Source organism: Citrus clementina, unplaced genomic scaffold (genome assembly GCF_000493195.1).
Source record: "Citrus clementina cultivar Clemenules unplaced genomic scaffold, Citrus_clementina_v1.0 scaffold_7, whole genome shotgun sequence".
Lineage (NCBI taxonomy): Eukaryota > Viridiplantae > Streptophyta > Magnoliopsida > Sapindales > Rutaceae > Citrus > Citrus x clementina.
The window spans coordinates 18,567,470-18,585,942 of NW_006262075.1; the positions used below are offsets into that span (position 1 = coordinate 18,567,470).

Below are 18,473 nucleotides of genomic sequence, written 5' to 3' on the forward strand. Positions count from 1 at the left end.
TATCTCTTTTAAATTTTTATTATAATATAAATAAAAATCCCAAAATCTTTAATTTTTTTTCTTATTATATTTTTTATATCTTCATAACTCAAAATTCTTATAATTTTCTTTAAAAAAATAATTTTCATTTAAAATTTAAAATATAAATATAAATTATAAAAATGCAGTGAGTATAAAAAATTATTTTGATTTAGGTGTTTAATTAAATTTTTATTCTAAAAAAATAAAAATGAAATTTTTTTGGTAATTCCAATAAAAAAGGGATTTTATGAGGAATTTTGAGGGGTTGTAGAGAGGCTTTCTCATTGCTTAAATTCTTATTGGGCAGGGTCCTGTGGCCCAATATGTCATTATGCTCCCCTAACTCCTAAGTACACCCAATCCATACTTAAGGGTAAACCCACGGCGAAATGTAAGCAGGTCTCCAACAAAGTAGCAGAAAAGAATCAAAAAAGAAAAACTTAACACGAGCTTTTTGGCGCGTGAAAGCCACCTTCCTCTTGCAGATTCGACGTTTCTTCTTCTTCACAAATCCTCATCGGCACCTCACTCAAATCAATCACAAATAATATTTTACTCTTTTGGCAAAATATGTAAATTAAAAATTTAGTTTTCAAATTGAAAAGTTCAGTTCATGATCTTGTTCTCTCAATACTCAACTCTATAGCGAGTTTTAACAGATACTCACTTCCTGTTTATGCGATTTTGAAGACACCCCGATAGGGATTTTATCGGGATTTGTTTGTTAGATCCGTGAACCAGCGAATTTGACGAACTGGGTATTAAGCATTGTCTTGAATTGTTTCGATTCCGTCGAGAAATGTTCGCCGTTGAGGTTTTGTGTTTGAGCTTAGATCCTGGCTTGAATTGCTTGTGATATGGAACCCATTTGGAGAAATTGTAGTCGTGGATTGAATTTGAGTAGTTTATTTGATGGGACCTGATTGCAAAGAAGTGTGTAGTTTTATGGTGTTTGATTTCGGTTTGTTTTGGGGGTGATTTTGATTAAAAGTGAAAATATGTTTTGGAAGGAACGTGAGAGGGAGAACAAAGAGCTTAATGGCGGCCCACCTACTGGGCAAGTTCGAGTTCTTGTTGTTGGAGACTCAGGTATATATATTGTCTATTTGTTTATTGTTTAAATCTGAGTAGTTTATTGATATGTGTTTGCGAAAAATTAATTTATGCTCGAAATCATATGAGCTTGAAGTAAACTTGATCTTGGTATTGAATAAGTTTAGTTGTTGCTTATTCGGATTGATCGAATTAGAAGAAGCAGAAGTGCGAGTCTAGTAGACTGTTGAAGCATGTGCTTTTAATTTGGGAGATTTATTAGGATATAAGAACTTAAGATTTGAATAATTTAGTGACTGAGAGTATTAATTTTGTGGAGTTGGATTGGTCAGCAGTCCGACCTTTTTGCATTAGTGATCGAAAAGACTGTGAAGGTTTTGGTTTGGTCAAACTGTTAGAGCACAGATGATTGAGGACTTGTTATATGTCATTTGTGTGACAAGAATCTGAAAAGTTTGGATTTGATACCAGCTAGGAGGATAAGTTGGCTCTTTGCCTGTTAGAACACAGATGATTGAGGACTTGTTATATGTCATTTGTGTGACGGGAAACTGAAAAGGTTGGATTTGATGCCAGCTAGGAAGATAAGTTGGTTCTTTGCCATTCTAAGATTTGTTTACGCCACATTCCATGACAGATGAACTTGTAAAACGCTTGTAGTTCATTCCTTTTCCGGGTTTGATGTTTGGATTCATGATGAAAGTTAGGATTAACATTTGTGTTTTAGCTGAGAGATTAATGGCAGTACACACTTGAGGTATCCCTTTCTTGCTTTGTAATGCCTCATTATTATTAGTACATGAACGTAAAGCGAATCCCTTCACAGCCTTAATGGACTACTAACATTGATTGTAGGACACTTGGTTGTACTGATCCAGAAGTTTATAAACTTTTATATTTATTCAATCTGATCCACTCATCGTGGTACAGTTATTCCATGATATAATTTGATTTGTTTTGTTATTCGACATGTTTTGTTTTACTATTAAAATGTGTCAGTAAAAAACAGTGCTAAAAGCTGGAGCAATCAGAAAGCTGTTATCCTTAGGATGTGTAGGTTATGTATGCACATTGGCTGCTCTCTACATGTCCCCTTTTTTTATTTACTTAAAAGAGGGACATCATTTCCAACATAGTCATAATTAATTTTGATCCTAAGTTATTTTAAACTTAACATGTCTGTGCATGGAATCACTGGGATTCTAAACTTAACCTCTCTGTGCATGCTTTAGTGGCACTAAGAAGTGGAAGCATGGAGTAATTCTACAGATTTGCTTTCATGATTTGCTTAGCACTCAAAATTGTGGCGGCCTTTCCCACATTATCAATTTCATTATCTCTCTTAACTTCATTATATGTGTTAGACTTTCACTTTCAAATTTTATCATTTTGATAGGTGTGGGGAAAAGTTCTCTTGTTAATCTGATTGTCAAAGGTTCTTCCTTTTCTCGCCCTTCCCAAACAATTGGATGTACAGTTGGTGTGAAGGTAAGGCTTGACCTTCCCTTCTGTTGATTAGACTCAGAATTGCTGCTGGAGTTCATATTTTCACCAATTGCTTATTGCTGTTATTATCCAGCACATTACTTATGGAAGTTCTGGTAGCTCCTCGAATAGCATCAAGGGGGATTCTGAGAGAGATTTCTTTGTTGAACTTTGGGATATATCAGGACATGAGAGATACAAAGATTGTAGGTCTATTTTGTATTCTCAAATCAATGGTGAGTTTATGATCTTTCTATTTTCTTGATAACTAACTGTATGTCAATTTCTATGAATAGAGAAGGCTCAAAGTCTGAAAAAGAAAAGGATTTACAAATCTATAACTGGTCTACCTAACCATATTTAAATTAAATACCCAAAACCTCCTGTGCTTGTAAGAGTATTGGCTTTGGTGGTTGGTTTTTGATGGTGGAAACTCCAATTTGTGTTGGATTAGCTAAAAAGGGTCATCTATTGCTTGGGTTACAAGGTGAGGGGTGGCAGAGGCCACCTCTTATCCCTCTTTTATTCAGTAAGACAAGATGAAAAAAAAAAATGGTTGCTTGTCCAATTCTGCTAAAATTCTGGACTTCTATGTTTTGAGAATTATGGTAATGTCAGTTGCGAATAATCCTGTTGACTATCCTGATGCGTTGACATGAATAGGAAGGAATAATTATATAAATATGCAGTTGTGATCAGCCTTCAATTGGTTTGTGTTGCTTGTCTATTCGCAGAATCTATTTTTTGTGCTTTAGTTGCACCAGTTAAGAGAAACTATGGAAAACTCTTGCTTCTTTGGAGCCTGATTAAATTTTTTACCCTGTTGAAATATGGTGCCACACTATGGCAATTTGAAAATATTATTTTCCAGGAAGCTGGTTGGCTAACGTCTAAAACATCTTTTTGTTCGGTGAAATTAAATGGCATACCATCTTGTCCATATGAAAACATTTTCCTATTCTAACAATCAAAGTTTTTGTTCATGTTGCATGCTGTGCCGTTGATGATTACTGACATTTCTGACATGAAACTTGTTTACAGGTGTTATTTTTGTTCATGATCTGTCGCAGAGAAGGACAAAAACTAGCTTGCAGAAGTGGGCAGTTGAGATTGCTACAAGTGGAACATTTTCGGCGCCTCTTGCTTCTGGGGGTCCTGGTGGCCTTCCTGTGCCTTATGTTGTTATTGGTAACAAAGCTGATGTTGCTGCAAAAGAGGGTACAAGAGGAAGCAGTGGCAATCTTGTTGACGCAGCACGTCAGTGGGTTGAGAAGCAGGGTTTGCTTCCATCTAGTGAGGAACTTCCACTGACTGAGAGTTTTCCCGGGGGTGGAGGTCTTATTGCGGTAGGCATTCGCTTACTTAGATGTTAACTGTGAGATTTTTTTTTAAAATTTGTTAGCAATTTTATTGCCATTGCAGAAGTTAATAAGGAAGTTTATAAGGATGCTTAGATACATGATAGAAATTTAGTTGGTGCATCATAACCTTGATGGTAATTGAAATTATTCATAATTATTCAGTTGTCGCGTCTGAATAATATATACTATCTGTTATTTTACATGCGTGTTTGAAAGTAAGGGCAGTTGTGTGATTTTAGTGGGCAATATATTATTGAAGTACATTGATTGCACTTTTGGGTCCATGTTCTGTTAGTACTTTTTGTTCTTGGTTGCTTTGCAAAATATTAACAATGCAGTACCTAGTTGTCATTGATTGCTCAAAATATTCTTGCTCTTGTGTCTTGTCCTTAATTTTTAGTTGTGTACGCTTATTTGTTACTTTACCTTTTCAATAAAATCAAAGACAGGGAAACGCTAATCAAGCCCATTGGAGTTGCAGTTGGGTAGAACTTCTGCAGAAATTATTTCTTTTCTCTTGGTTAAATGGGAAACTAATTTCTTTCCATTATTTTTATGTTCAATGCTTTGATGCCTGGCAGACCTCTTATTAGTGTGTTCATTTGATGTGTGGAATATTTCTTCTTGTACAGCAAAGAATGTAATCCACATGCAAGGAATTATGGGAATTTATATAGTGCAAGATGTGACAGCAAGAAAACTAAACTTTTTCAGTCCACATTCATGATTAGGTTGGATCTTTAGTAATAGAATCTTAGATGAGTCAGTTGTGCTTTGTACTTTGGTTAAAACAGGATAGAGTCTTTCCAGGGGCATTGCCAGCCTTTCAAAACTTCATCTGCATTCTTTAGCTGATTAGATATTTAGGACAGAAAAGTCAGTGGTCAATATTATCTGGTATAGTACTTGAGTGGATAATCTTCCAATCTGTCAATTTGTTCTGAATCAACTGAGTTTTGGTGTTTCTATATCAGAGTCAAATCTATGTAATGCTTTAATCATTGCACATGTACAGGCTGCCAAAGAAGCAAGATATGACAAGGAAGCTGTGATGAAATTTTTTCGCATGGTCTGTATTATTGCCCTTTCCATTTTTATATATCTGTATAATTGTCCTTTCGCAGCTTTGCTTCTTGTTTATGTGGGTTTGCTTTGTGTTGCCCTTCTGAGATAACCTGTCTTCTTTCAGTTGATCCGGAGAAGATATTTTTCAGACGAGATGCCTGCACCAAATCCATGGTCTATTTCTCCTACACATAAACCCATCCAACGATTAGATGAGAATTCAAGCGATGATGATAAGTTCTACAGTTCAGGGTATGCCCATGTGAAGAACTATTCTCTATTTTTCTCGCAAATCTTTCAATTGTTTGGGATCATTCATGTATTATTAGCTTTACATTTCCAAAAACATGGGTGCTAATTTTTGTTGTAATGCAGTTATAGCAGCGATCCGTACAACATGCTCCCTCCTCTACCAGCACAGCGCAATCTAACTCCACCTCCTACCCTTTATCCTCAGCAGCCAGTTTCAGTTCAAGAAAATTATAACCTCCCGAGATTTTCCCTAACTGGCTCTCAGGAAATTAGCAGTTCTGCTAGATCAAAGCGTACGGATATAAACGTCTAGTTGTTTGTGCCTCTCACATCTGTTGCCACAAAGACTCCGCCTTGCCAGGACAAACATATATTTTGCCATATGATTTTTTGTTTACCTTTCCTTGTTTTGTTTGTAAAAACTGGTCCATCAATTCTTTGACATATCCACAGGCTATCATCACAATGTATAATGATCAATTGCCAACCTGAAATACAGTTAATTGTTTTTAATGGAGCTCTCTTCTGTTTTTTAATGCTTAGTGAAAAAAGATGTATAATGTATTCATTTACAGAGCATTTTGTGTTTTGTTCCTAGGAGCAGCGGGGGGATTTTTTTTTGTATTTTGGGCCTCATTTATTAATGGATGATTTTATTGGAGCAGAATAATCTGTTAGATCTTTAAAATTTAAAGGCAGTTCAAATCAGAAAAAAATCTGGAGTTCATTACTCTTGAAAGCTTTAATTGTTCAAATTGATAATCATGAGAGGCAAAACCCACAAGAAACAGAGTTATAACTCTTAAAAGATTGTATTCGATGAAACAAAATAAGTTTTTATGTTAAACTTCCATAAAGATTTGTCGGCTTCATATCTTGATCTTAGTTATCTGCTGATACAACTCAAACAATTCCAGTCTAATAAAGAAAATTCATAAAAGACAAACGAATACAAGTTTACAAAATATATTTCCCGCTGATAAAACATAAAAATAAATTTCTCAAAGCTCATCTTGAGCCGCTCCTTTATCAGGTGAGACACTATCCTTCACCTTCTCTGCTGTTTTATGCACTGCTTCTGCAGCTGATTTTGCAGATTCCTCCACAGCCATTTTGCTCACTCCTGCAGTCTTCTTAGCCGCTTCTTTCACTTTCTCTGCTTCCTGCTTAGCTCCAACATTTGCTTCATTTGGACCTTTAAAACTGCATGCCCACAGAATCTTTATGCTTCAGAATTTATGTTCATAACAAGTGATCAGAAGGAAAAAAAAAATATATTGTAGAATTTTCTTAATTGAAATTGATTAAATCCATTGATTAAACAACTAACATAGCTCTCTCGTTTTTCGATGAAAAGGGAAACGTGGCTATAATTAAATTGGTAAATATCAAGTACATTCAAGAAATAATTAAACTCTATTTTGTCCTACTAACGTTTCCCTACACTTGAAAACTTCACCCTTCCTATATCAACAATACGAAAAAAAAAAATTGTTTTATATTAAAAGCTGATTTTTGTCGAAGAAAAATTGTAAATGAAATTATTCAAATCTCTAATGTTTAATCCTTACTCTAAATTTGGAGGAGAAAACCTTAACTGCATTTCACGGATGATGGACTTAACTTTCTCCCAAGAACTCTTGTGAGACGCTCTCAACCTAGAAATGGTTTCAACCACAAATTGTGCAAGAGAGGACTCCTCTTCTTTGTTTTGGGCTATGTTTTGTCCTCCATGATCACCGTTAACTGCTGAAATAATAGTTTGAAGATAAAGTAGAATAATGAGCCAGGTAAATAATTTTGGGATTTTCCTAAATCTTTCCATGTGCTCACTTTGCAAAAGAATAACATTAACTAAGGATCATTTTAACACTTTTGCTGTTCTGTAATTCTGTATTTTCTCTTGCTTGGATAAGATGGTTTTGATGTAGTTATTGTAAGTTTGTTCACGTTTTTGTAAATTAAGGGTAACGTGGAGTTACCAGCTTGCATTCAGCTATCCATATATTGAACAGTTCAAAGGAAGTTGAGAGTGGAGAATTTTACAAGTGTTAAGTATTAACACAATTAAAAGCTATTTACCCTTAATTACGAAGAAAGATAATAAAATAGAACGAGGAAAGATTTATAAAATGTCTAAAATGCAGGGTCAAAGAGTTAATTAAAAACCCACGAAATGAAATGAATATTCGTTTTAAGGGTCCTTCTATATGATGCTGTTTAAATATACAATAATGTTACATTTTTCTCAAAATTTAACCCAAAAGATTAATTACAAATGAAGTGATTACATGCTGTCAAAGTGGTAGAATGATTTTTCACAATTTCTATAATTATTTATTATATTATTTTTAATGCACATGATGAGTGTTGCCTATAAATTTTAATAATTCTCAAAATTCACTAAAGTTTTGAACTAATAATATGAGTTTGAGGCAACCTTCAATTTTTAAGATAGTTTTTGAAAATGAGTTAGGCACATGATTTTTATATGATATTAGAGCCAAACTCATACACAAGTGGATTCAAACTATCGAAATTATCTTGTCACGTGATAAAAATAAAGTACAAGTATAAACCTCAATAGGGTGATAAGGGAATATTCTCACATCCATTAAGAATCATCTTAGACTAATAATATAAAATTAAGACAACCGCCAACTCTTGAGTTAGTTTTTGAGTATAAGTTAGATACAAACTTACTAGTTTAAAGTCAATTTTTAACTGATGTGAGATTTTTATGTTTGGTTTTAGTGGGCTTGTATGTACTTTAGGATTTGGTTATATTATACATAATATTCGGAAAAAAAAAAACATTATGATTAATGATGTATCAATTGCACAACTGAAGACTTTGCTTGATTCCTCGGACTATAAAGTCTACATGTAACCGCCTGCTAAATCAAGTGGAAAAGAAATTTGCAAAGTTCTTTTAATACAATATGACATCAGAATTCAGATGTAACTTTGCTACAATGTCTCGTTTCATATTTACTATCTGACAAAATCGATTAAGAGTTGTATTTAATATTATTATTATTATTATTATATTTTAAATAATTTCAATGGCGTACGTTTCAGGTTTGTTTAAGCTTTTGGTCAACACAAATGCTTTGCCTATTGGCACCAAATTTTGATTAATTGCTCCCAAGCGATCCAATGACTGCCCGCAGCTGACCGTTGAAAACTTGATCTCGTCTATTCTCTGGTGCGAGTTGAACTTTTTATATGTGCGCACACAAATGCGTTTGTATCAAATCCTAAACTTTTTTTATATTTTTGAACAGGAAATATCTTTTAGATATACCACTTGAATTATATAGTTCTGTAGTTAATTGAATGCATCTTTTATATTTTTGTCCCCTCACAAATGCTTTGTATCAATCCTAAACTTTTTTTCCTATTATTTTCTTGCTTATGGTTTTTTATTTAAAAAATTACATAATAATTATTTGAGTCTCCTTTTAATTCTACTTAATATATATAAATATATAATTTTTTGGAGTTAAATATATGATTTAATCATTCATAAATTTGTAAAAAATTAAAGTTAAGTGGAACAAACCGAATTTTTTTATAATCAGAAAGAAATTAAAAAATTAAAAAAATATTTTAAGAATTAAAGTAGATTGTGATAGAAAAAGAGTGTTACTTTTTATCAATTCTAGGCTTCTGGCTATGGTCCACGAAAAATATAAAGAATGCAAGGTAAAATTATTCAAGAAGACTTTTACTTCTCTTCAAAAGGAGGACCAAAAAGTTCAAGAAGACTGACATTGCAAGAAGAAAAATTATATAACAACACGCAACTCGAAAAGGCATATAATAATAATATGAGGAGTAGACACGTATTGTACAAGCAAGCAGCCGCAGGAGAAATTTGGTCATTTTATATTGAGTAATGATATATAGTCCCTTATAAATTTATTTTGTGTAAATTTATATATGGTATGATAAGATTGATTGAATTAAATATTACTTAGTTTACATGATTTATTTTTATTATTTTATATTTTCATTCAACCAATAAATTAATATCACGTCAGTTTATCTAAGATAAATTTGTACAAGAGTTTGTGACTGTATCATCACTCTTTTATATTAACGTTATAATTCGACGAAATAATTAATAATTACTTATTATGATAAACAAAAACAATCTATAAAATAGTAATAAAAACAATCAAATGTTACAAAAAACATTAGAAAGCAAAATGATTCATCGTTTTTAAGTGTTCTTAGACCATGTATCGAGGAAATTTAATGATGGAATTAGTAAACAAAATGATGCATCGCTAATTTAGGATAATTAAAAAAAAAAGTAAATATCCATCCATAAACAATATTAAATTTTGTAGGCAATGTTCAATAGTAAGGAAAAGCTACTAACCGAAAGTTGATTTAGATGGATAATTATTTTAATGAAATTTATTGAATGTGGGCCTTAAATAAAATCTATTTTAAAATAGGAAATGTAATTTTGTAAATATTGATTTTTTTTAACTACAAAAGTGTTAATAAATAATATTGAGGGGTTTTATTCTAAAGCGGCCCGATAAAAAATTAATATCCTTTTAGTCGTATCCTTCGCTAAGTTCGCTTTGGATTTTTCTTTTTTGGTTCTTTCATAATTAGTTGTACTTTATTTACAATAGGAGTACGTAATAAATTCCTTGTTCACTAGGTCTCTTTGTTCTTTTACATATTATGTATGAAAACAGAGTTTCATATTTATTTGTTTAAAGACGGAAGTAGCCTTTTCTTTGCACTAGTGAGTTGCCACTTGGGCTTGTAGCCCAGTGGTGAACCATTACCCTTAAAGTTAAGCATGACTATGAGGGCAATGGTTCGAATCTCTACGGATTCAACCTCCTTCAATTAAATATAATTGTGTGGAGACTACTTATAATGTCTTTCTCCCTTGTGAAATGTGAGTGAAGTAGAGACATCCCTCCTCCGTAAGGGGTATTTGGCTAGGCATGTACTTAATAAAATAAAAATGTAATAATATAAGTATCATGTATATATCTAATTATAAATATCAGTGTAATGACTTGCTGTTATATCAGTTGTATATATCTATGTGTAATACAATAATTTGATGCTTAATTAGTTGAAAAAAAAAATTGTAAGTGAGTTATCATTTGTAATGTATCAATTACAAAACTTGAGACTTGCATGCCTCCTTTGACTGAACTCCTCAAGAATACAAATTTGGTCGTAAAATCTGCTGGCAAAGTGCAGTTAAGTCAATAGACAACTTCTGAAGCCTAAATCAAGTACGCAAGCAACTCAATATGTCAACTATATTTGAATTATGATATATTTTTTTTAAATCGTGGAGATTTTTTACCAAAGCCTTTAACTATCTTTGATTTATGACTAAGTTTTTTTTTTTAAAATAGCGGAGATTTATTTTTAATATTATTGTTAGACTTTCACTAATCTGTTTAAATTTTTCGATCTTGTAGCTTTTTTTTCTCTCTCTAAGTAATATTAGGCACTCTCGTGTTTAATTATTTTCACATACAAAGTCTATTTTCAATTATTTTAATTTTTTAGTTCGTATTTTGGAATTTATTTAGATTTATTTTTAATATTATTTGAAATTAATTTGATGTGAGATGGGTGTTGAGATATTTTTGGGCACTTGTAAAGCGTTTGGTCACGCCAACACAAATGATGGCCAATTAGGCATCAAATTTTCATTAATTGCTCCAGCGCGATTGAATCAATTGTGGCAGCTGGCCTGACAGTCTAAAGCTTGCTGTGGTCAACTCTTCACTTCGTGTTGACTTTTGAACATATAACTTGTAAGACAAAATGCGAAATTCTTGTATTCATGAAGGTCATAAATTTGACGTTTAAGGTTAGATTTTATGCTAACTTTATGCGCTCGGTAAAAGGAAGTCACAAATACCTCTCAACATCTCGTTGTATCTTATGAATTTCTTTTAAAATTAAATTTGTCAATATGGAAATGATTATTAATTAATTCAATAAATTGAAAAGCAAGTTGAGTATACTACCCAAATTATTGGTACCAATTTGTAAGCATTTATTTTGGCTTTGTGCTTAAATGAAACTATAAATACGTACCCAAGCTACCTAGCTACAAAAATCAAGCAACATAGCAAGCAAACAATTGAAATCTTTTACAATTTGTTTTCAACTTTTATAGCCATGTTTGATTCATTAGCCTTTCCTCAATACTTTATTTTCCCAATAATTTTCTTTCTCTTTCTCCATCATTTCAGAAAGATCAACCCGACCCCATGGAATTTGCCTCTTCTTGGCATGTTAGCCTCTGTGATTCTCAACATCAACCAGCTTCATGACAAAGTTGCCCAAATTCTTGAAAAAACAAAGGGCTCATTCATGATCAAAGGTTCATGGGTAGCTCAATATGATATGTTTCTCACAAGTGATCCAGCAAATGTTCAGCACATAATGAGTACAAATTTTTCAAAATATCACAAAGGGTCCGAGGGGAGGAAGAGGTTTGATATTTTTGGAGAGACGGGGCTTTTCAATTCTGATTTTGATGAATGGAAACACCAAAGAAAGCTTGCTCGTGCGTTTATTAATCACCAGAAGTTTCAGCAACTGATGGCTAAGATCGTTCCGGAGATGATCGAAAGAGGGCTAATCCCAGTTCTTGATCATGTGAGTGAAGAAAAAATGTTGGTGGACTTTCAAGATTTGTTGAAAAGGACCACGTTTGATTTTGCATGCTTGATTGCCACTGGGCATAACCCTAATTCTCTTTCGGTGGGGTTTCCGGAAATGGGGTTTCCGGATGCTGTTGATGATGCTTGTGAGGCTATACTTATCCGGCATCTCGTGCCGGAAAGCTTATGGAAGTTGCAAAGCTGGTTAGGGTTTGGGAAGGAGAAAAAATTGGCTAATGGTTGGAGAACCATTGACCAATTTTGGGAGAAGCAAAAGTCAATGAAGCAAGAAGAAATAGAGAAAGGAATGGAAGCTAAAGAAGATGAAGGTATTTATAGTCTTTTGAATTGTTACTTGAGTGGACATGAAGTAACAGGACCAACACCAGCTGAAAAAGTTATGAGAGACAACATCACGGCCTTAATTTTTGCAACTGAAGGCACCACAAGTATAGCTCTCACTTGGTTCTTTTGGCTCGTCTCCAAGAACCCATTTGCTGAAACCAAAATCAAAGAAGAATTGAAGAGAAATTTTTCACAAGAAGGATTCAATAAGCCGCCGTTGGTTCGACTAAACGAGCTGAATAAGCTTGTTTATCTCCATGCAGCTTTGTGTGAAACCCTAAGGCTGTATCCTCCTGTGCCTTTTGAAATAAGGATTCCTCTTCAGCCTGATGTTCTTCCAAGTGGGCACCAAGTGAATCAAAACACACACGTTTTGATTTCAGCATATTCGATGGCGAGAATGACTTCAGTCTGGGGAGAGGATTGTCGAGAATTCAAGCCGGGGAGATGGATCACTGAAGATGGGAGGATCAGGCATGAGCCACCACACAAGTTCTTTTCATTCAATGCAGGTCCAAGGATCTGTATTGGTAAGGATATTGCATTTACTATGATGAAGGCCACAGCAGCAAGCATTATTCATAATTATGATGTTCAAGTAGTGAAAAATCATCCGGTGACCTACAATCTTAGTATTGGTTTTCGGATGAAGCATGGATTACTGGCTAGGGTTTCTAAAAGATCAGCTCAACCGCGGCATATTAATTGATTCAATTGATAAGCTAAGGTCTCTTCAATATGCAAGAAATGTTTTTTATTCGTACTTTTTCCTTTGGTTAATTTAGATTGGAGGAAGTCGCTGATTTCGAAACAGCAAGAAAACATAACGACATCGTGTGGATTTGTCTCCATCCTTAGGAACATTATTCAGCTTCAGAAAACGATTTGGTTACGACTACAATGCATTTGATGCATTGATGGATCGGTCTAAATAAATGTGAATTTTTTATAATTAGTTGTGGAAGGAAAAATAGTAGTAGTAGTAGTAGTAGTAGTAGATTATTACGTTTAATGGTGGTGTGAAGAATGTAAAGATTATTGTGTTTAATGGTGGTATGAAGAATGTAAAATAATATAAACGAAACTAGTGAATAATAGTATTTTCTTATATCCACAAAGTCGCAACTAGAGTTGGTAAAATGAGTCACTGAGTCGTGTTCGTGTCGTCTCAGTTTTGTGTTGTTTTAAATTTAGATCGACCCAAACACAACCTATTTAATAATCGTGTTAAATTATTGAGACTCGTACCTGACACAGAAAATAAACGGGTTATCTAATAACCCGTTTAATATCTATTTATTTAACAAATGTTACACATCCAAATTATTACACATTTACACTATTTAAAGTTTAAATTATACATATGTAAATGATAGTATCTATCGATATCATAAAATATATATGTGTATCAATATTTTACACCCTTACGCTATTAAAGTTCTAAATTTGTATTAAATTTTATAAATAAAACACTGTGTATATGTCTGTCTTCCAAAAAAAATCAAAAATAGAAAATCATGTCCAATATTTGAATTTTAATGATAAGAATTTAAAAGTTAATTTAAAATAAAAAATATAATCGTGTTGTTGTTCGGGTAGATGTGTCAAGAATTTTAACCCTAACTCGATATGAAAAAAAATGTGTCAACCCAGACTCAACCCATTTAATAATCATGTCAAATTTGATGACTCATGCCCATTTATTAGTGTCGTGTGTTGAAAATGTGATTAAAAAAAAGGTCAAAGTGATGGGTGGTTGAGCCACCATCTTTGAATTCAAAGACAATGGGTGGTTGATGACTCATACCCATTTAATAATCATGTGAAAGTTGATTACTCATACCCATTTATTAGTGTCGTGTGTTGAAAATGTGATTAAAAAAAAAGGTCAAAGTGATGGGTGGTTGAGCCACCATCATTGAACAAGGAAAAATGGGTGGGTGCTGCCCATGCAAAGAAGAAAAAGAGGAAGAAAATGGAAGCCAAAATTTGGCTATAAATAGAGGAATTCTCCTCCTCATTTTTGTATCTAAGAGAAGCAATTTAAATTGAGAGCAGAGAAATATATTTTAAGCAAGTAATTATATTGTAGGAGCATTTGGCTCCTCAATATGGATATTGCGGGTTTGCTTTGTTAAGGAATATTTCTCGAGATTATGTAGTTGGACCTTGGGTGAGAGAAAATTATTTATGAGAGTGTAGTTATAGTAATTTTTCATATAGTGAATATTTTCTTTTAGTTGTTTTGTGACAACGGCCGTGATTTTTCTCCGGATTTAGAGTTTTCCACGTAAATCTTATGTTGTGTGATTGGTTATTCTCCACTTAATTTTTCTGTTAATTTATTGTTTGACAAATTACTTGAAGTGATCTTGGGAGGAAGTTCAATTTCCTAACATCGTATCCGTGTTAGGTAATCAGATCGTATTAAATTTTGCCAGCTGTAGTCTTAATTAATGTACTACATGATAAAATTGACAATTCACTAATGGATCTGATCTATTATACGGTCTGCCCAAAGATTTTAGTCCTATTATCTACAAAGTCTAGCTCTATATATGTAAATTCTGAAAAAGTTACACCATAAGAGGTATTTTAAAAAGATTTTGAAGTCCAACTCTTTTTTATTTGTAATTTTAACTTACAAAATAGAATTTTGTTTTATAATTTGGCTCTTGGATTTTAACTATCATAAGCTTACCCTTGATTTATAAGCTTACCATATGTGATTTTCAGCCCCTAAATTTCTAATTTCGGCTCAACCCCTGCCCCTACTTCTTGTCTAATGGCGATGTGGAATATTATTGCAATCGATAAATATCCGACCTCATAAATATTTGAGACTTCAAATACGACCAAGAGAGGACTGTTATGTCATTCAAATGAAAAACCCACATGCAACAAATATGTAATAGATGGGCTGATGGGGCGAATCTGATAGTGTAAATTGAACATTGAGAAAATAAATATGAAAAACAACATGATTTATAAAACCTTCAGTGACCATCGAGCAAACCTCTTTTCCGAAAACCTGATGTTTTGCAACTTTTTAATAATATTTCTTAGTATTCAAAAAATTTTCTGTAAAGGTTCTTTGTTCTTCAAGATTGCATAAGAGAAAAATAATAATAATAAAATTAGGAGCATATTAACCCTCCATTAAATGTGGGAGCTCGCGATGCAAGACTTTATTTTACTTTCCTGACAGTTGACAGACAATTGGCTCATGACAGCCAGAGTTCTCTCTTTCTACATGGCAGCCTTTCCATATTTTTTTTTAAATTCGAGATCGAGAGGTCACCTAACAAATTAAAGAGATGGCAAATATTAAATTATAATAATTGTAACATATATTTTAACGTGAATCACATAAATTATGAATTTTATAATTTATGTGGTTCACGTTAAATAATGTATGTTATACTATTGTAAGTCATAGGCTCACTTAAGAGAAATGATATGGGACTCAATGGCTGCAAAAGTCTGACAAGACCACTCACATGGCGTTTTAAGTTTTTTTTTTTTTCATTTTTATTTTCACGGCTTTTGAGGATGTCGGCAGGGGCACGCAAGGTATCTTAAAAAATAGTTTTCTTCTTTGTGATAAGCTGCGAGCATTGAGAAAATCAAATTTGTTTGGCGTTTTGGATCACAATTTGAAGCTGTTGAATTTGGTTTTGTTGATTGGGAGCTCCTATCTTACAATTAACGTAACATACACACTCAACAACAACCACACAAATGATGAACTCACATAATTTATGTGATTGTTGTTGAGTGTGTATGTTACATTAATTGTAACATAGCATTTGTCTTGTTGATTTGATACTCAAATTAAATTACCGGTTGATGCGAGATCTTGGAATTGTAAGTTTATATAAATAATGAGAATAAGATTGTCATTTTCTTGTCCAGTATATAAGACGATAACGAGCAATCATGCTGGCCAGATAAGGAAAGGATTATCACAAAAAGGAGAGAATAAAATATGTAAAAAAAGAAATATTATAATTAGGTAAAGCATCTAAATGATTGGAGAAAAAACACAAGACAAAGCATTACATAATGTCTAACGTTTTTTTTCTTTTTAATTAATACGAAGATGAACGTGATGGGATGCTTTGTTCATTTCTAAAGAAATTATCAGGATCCACCATAGTTTTGACATCCACCAACTTGTTGAAATTATTCATAAAATACTTGTTGCCCCAAATGCTGGCTTTTTTTATGCTTGTGTGAGTGTCACCTTTGTTATTTCTTCCGATTTCTAGATCTTTGTCATTAAGATATGCCGCTCGAGGATTTTTGGAAGCATAGGGAGTCATGTAATTGTACATCTTTGTGACCAATTTGAGTGCATTTTGAGATTCTTCTTCTTTTTCCCATACTGCAAAGTACAACAAGTAGTAAATGTTGCCAGCTCTATGTGGGAATGGGATTGCTGACTCTGAAATCTCACTCATTTTCCCACCGTAAGGAAAAATCACCACTTGAATGTTGTGTCCTCCTTTTTCATAAAGCAAATCATACATCCCTTCAAAACCTTTTACAGGAATAGGCTCCCTCACGTAATCAGATTTTTCTTTGAAAAAGGATTTGGAATAATTCCTATCAAGTAATGCTTCCAATTTGTACGGCTTACTTGCTTGCAATCCACTGAGATATATGGCAGATTCAATCCAGCTCATTTCTTTGCAATCTTCTTTTGTCAAACCAAGCTCAGGGAACCTTTCCTGCATTAATGGAAGAAGCCTATCAACCCCACCAAGAAACAAGGATGAGAATGAACACATGATCGTTCCCTTTTTCTTCGTATTACTTAAACTCACTGCCCTAAAGGTAGCACTGATGACTAAGTCTACAGGAAGCTTATCAGCAACGTACTGATATTTGTCAAGGATCTTTGTCGCATTATTTTCCAAGGTTCTTGTGACTCTGAATGCAGTCACAGTTGATGGAACTGTGACTAAATTTACTTTCCAAGCAACAATGATTCCAAAGCTAGCTGCTCCACCTCCCCTTATGGCCCAAAATAAATCCTCTCCCATTGATTTTCTATCAAGAATTCTACCCCTAACATCAATCAAGTGAGCGTCAACTACTTGATCAGCAGAAAGACCAAATTTACGCATAACGTAACCATAGCCTCCCCCACTAAAATGTCCACCAACACCAACAGTCGGGCAAACTCCAGCTGGAAAGCCAAGAATTTTACTTTTCTTGGCAATTCTATAATAAAGTTGGCCAAGGGTAGCACCAGCTTGAACCCAAGCTGTTTTCTTTTCTTCATCAACGTTGATTGAGCTAAGATTTATTAAATCTATCATCACAAATGGAACTTCAGAAGTATAAGAAAGACCCTCAGAATCATGACCTCCACTTCGAACTCTAATTTGGAGGCCATGTTTTTGGGAACATTTTAGGACTGTTTGAATTTGGGATACATGAAATGGCTTGATAATGACTTGAGGTTTCGGGTATTTTGGTACTCTGAAGAGAAGATTTTGTTTTGAAAAATCCAATATTGATGAATATAAAGGGTTATCTTGAGTGTAAATTACTTCAGAAATGGAGGTGTCCTCAGAGTGTACAGAAAGGCATTGAAGAAAATTTTCATTAGTGAGTAAAACTATCCCATGAAAGGATAGCAAAACAGCTAAAGTAATTGAAAGAATAATTGTAGTGCTTTTCATTTTGCTGATGTGCAAATTGCAAAAGAGATTAAACCCTTATGTATCAGTATACAATCATACCAACTACTCTGATAAATTAATTTTAAATGTGTGGTGTGCGGCATAATAAAAGTACTGCATTATTGATAAGAATGGCATCGTTTGACATTGAAATTTTAACTCAGATAGATTCGTATCAAACAAAAAGCGTTTATCATACCATAAACAAGCTACATTATTTGATGAAAAATATGGTTTTGTTTAAAAAATTAAAATTTTTATTCCATTTATATTTTATTTTCCTATTTTACTCATGAAAAGTGTTGGATTCACTTCATTTAGGTGGCCCAAGCCCAAAGCTTCCAATAGTTTAGATGTTTAAGTAATTAAAGAAAATAAGTTGGGGTTAAAACAAAATTGCCATATAACTTAAGTTAAAAAATCACGTGTATATAAAAGCAAGTGAAGCGGCACCTTAGATGGGGTAAGGATATTTGAACTATCCGCAATACTTTACAACCATACTTTATAAAAATATTTATTACTGT

At 33.3% G+C, this 18,473-nt stretch overlaps 4 protein-coding genes across 5 annotated transcripts; 2 read left to right on the plus strand and 2 right to left on the minus strand.

The window, feature by feature from the left end:
• Positions 1-440: 440 nt before the first annotated feature.
• LOC18035973 (small GTPase LIP1) lies at positions 441-5,773 on the plus strand. The gene is made up of 7 exons (XM_006427920.2): positions 441-1,110; positions 2,471-2,562; positions 2,654-2,795; positions 3,601-3,905; positions 4,936-4,989; positions 5,110-5,237; positions 5,361-5,773. The coding sequence occupies exons 1-7, from the start codon at positions 1,020-1,022 to the stop codon at positions 5,548-5,550; spliced, it is 1,002 nt and encodes a 333-aa protein (XP_006427983.1). The 5' UTR covers positions 441-1,019; the 3' UTR covers positions 5,551-5,773.
• Positions 5,774-6,076: 303 nt separating this feature from the next.
• Positions 6,077-7,159, minus strand: LOC18035989. Of its 2 annotated transcripts, none has more exons than XM_024180763.1 (2): positions 6,836-7,159; positions 6,077-6,440 (listed from the first exon to the last, which is right to left on the minus strand). In XM_024180763.1, exons 1-2 carry the CDS (start codon positions 7,060-7,062, stop codon positions 6,239-6,241), a joined length of 429 nt encoding a protein of 142 aa, XP_024036531.1. In that variant the 5' UTR covers positions 7,063-7,159; the 3' UTR covers positions 6,077-6,238. The 2 variants fall into 2 exon arrangements, with proteins under 2 accessions (XP_024036531.1, XP_006427984.1); XM_006427921.2 differs by having other exon boundaries at positions 6,809-7,159.
• Positions 7,160-11,534: 4,375 nt separating this feature from the next.
• Positions 11,535-12,962, plus strand: LOC18036065 (alkane hydroxylase MAH1). The gene has a single exon (XM_006427922.2). It carries the CDS (start codon positions 11,535-11,537, stop codon positions 12,960-12,962), a length of 1,428 nt encoding a protein of 475 aa, XP_006427985.2.
• Positions 12,963-16,344: 3,382 nt separating this feature from the next.
• LOC18036066 (tetrahydrocannabinolic acid synthase) lies at positions 16,345-17,946 on the minus strand. The gene has a single exon (XM_006427923.1). The coding sequence runs from the start codon at positions 17,944-17,946 to the stop codon at positions 16,345-16,347; it is 1,602 nt and encodes a 533-aa protein (XP_006427986.1).
• Positions 17,947-18,473: the final 527 nt, after the last annotated feature.

Bases quoted from the DNA above. Each gene is read 5' to 3' on its own strand.
- LOC18036066 (XM_006427923.1), bottom strand. From the start codon at position 17,946: ATGAAAAGCACTACAATTATTCTTTCAATTACTTTAGCTGTTTTGCTA.
- LOC18036065 (XM_006427922.2), top strand. From the start codon at position 11,535: ATGTTAGCCTCTGTGATTCTCAACATCAACCAGCTTCATGACAAAGTT.
- LOC18035989 (XM_006427921.2), bottom strand. From the start codon at position 7,062: ATGGAAAGATTTAGGAAAATCCCAAAATTATTTACCTGGCTCATTATT. The intron at 6,441-6,808 runs GTAAGGATTAAA...GTGGGCATGCAG, and splicing joins TTTTCTCCTCCAAATTTAGA to TTTTAAAGGTCCAAATGAAG.
- LOC18035973 (XM_006427920.2), top strand. From the start codon at position 1,020: ATGTTTTGGAAGGAACGTGAGAGGGAGAACAAAGAGCTTAATGGCGGC. The intron at 1,111-2,470 runs GTATATATATTG...TCATTTTGATAG, and splicing joins TCTTGTTGTTGGAGACTCAG to GTGTGGGGAAAAGTTCTCTT. The intron at 5,238-5,360 runs GTATGCCCATGT...GTTGTAATGCAG, and splicing joins GATAAGTTCTACAGTTCAGG to TTATAGCAGCGATCCGTACA.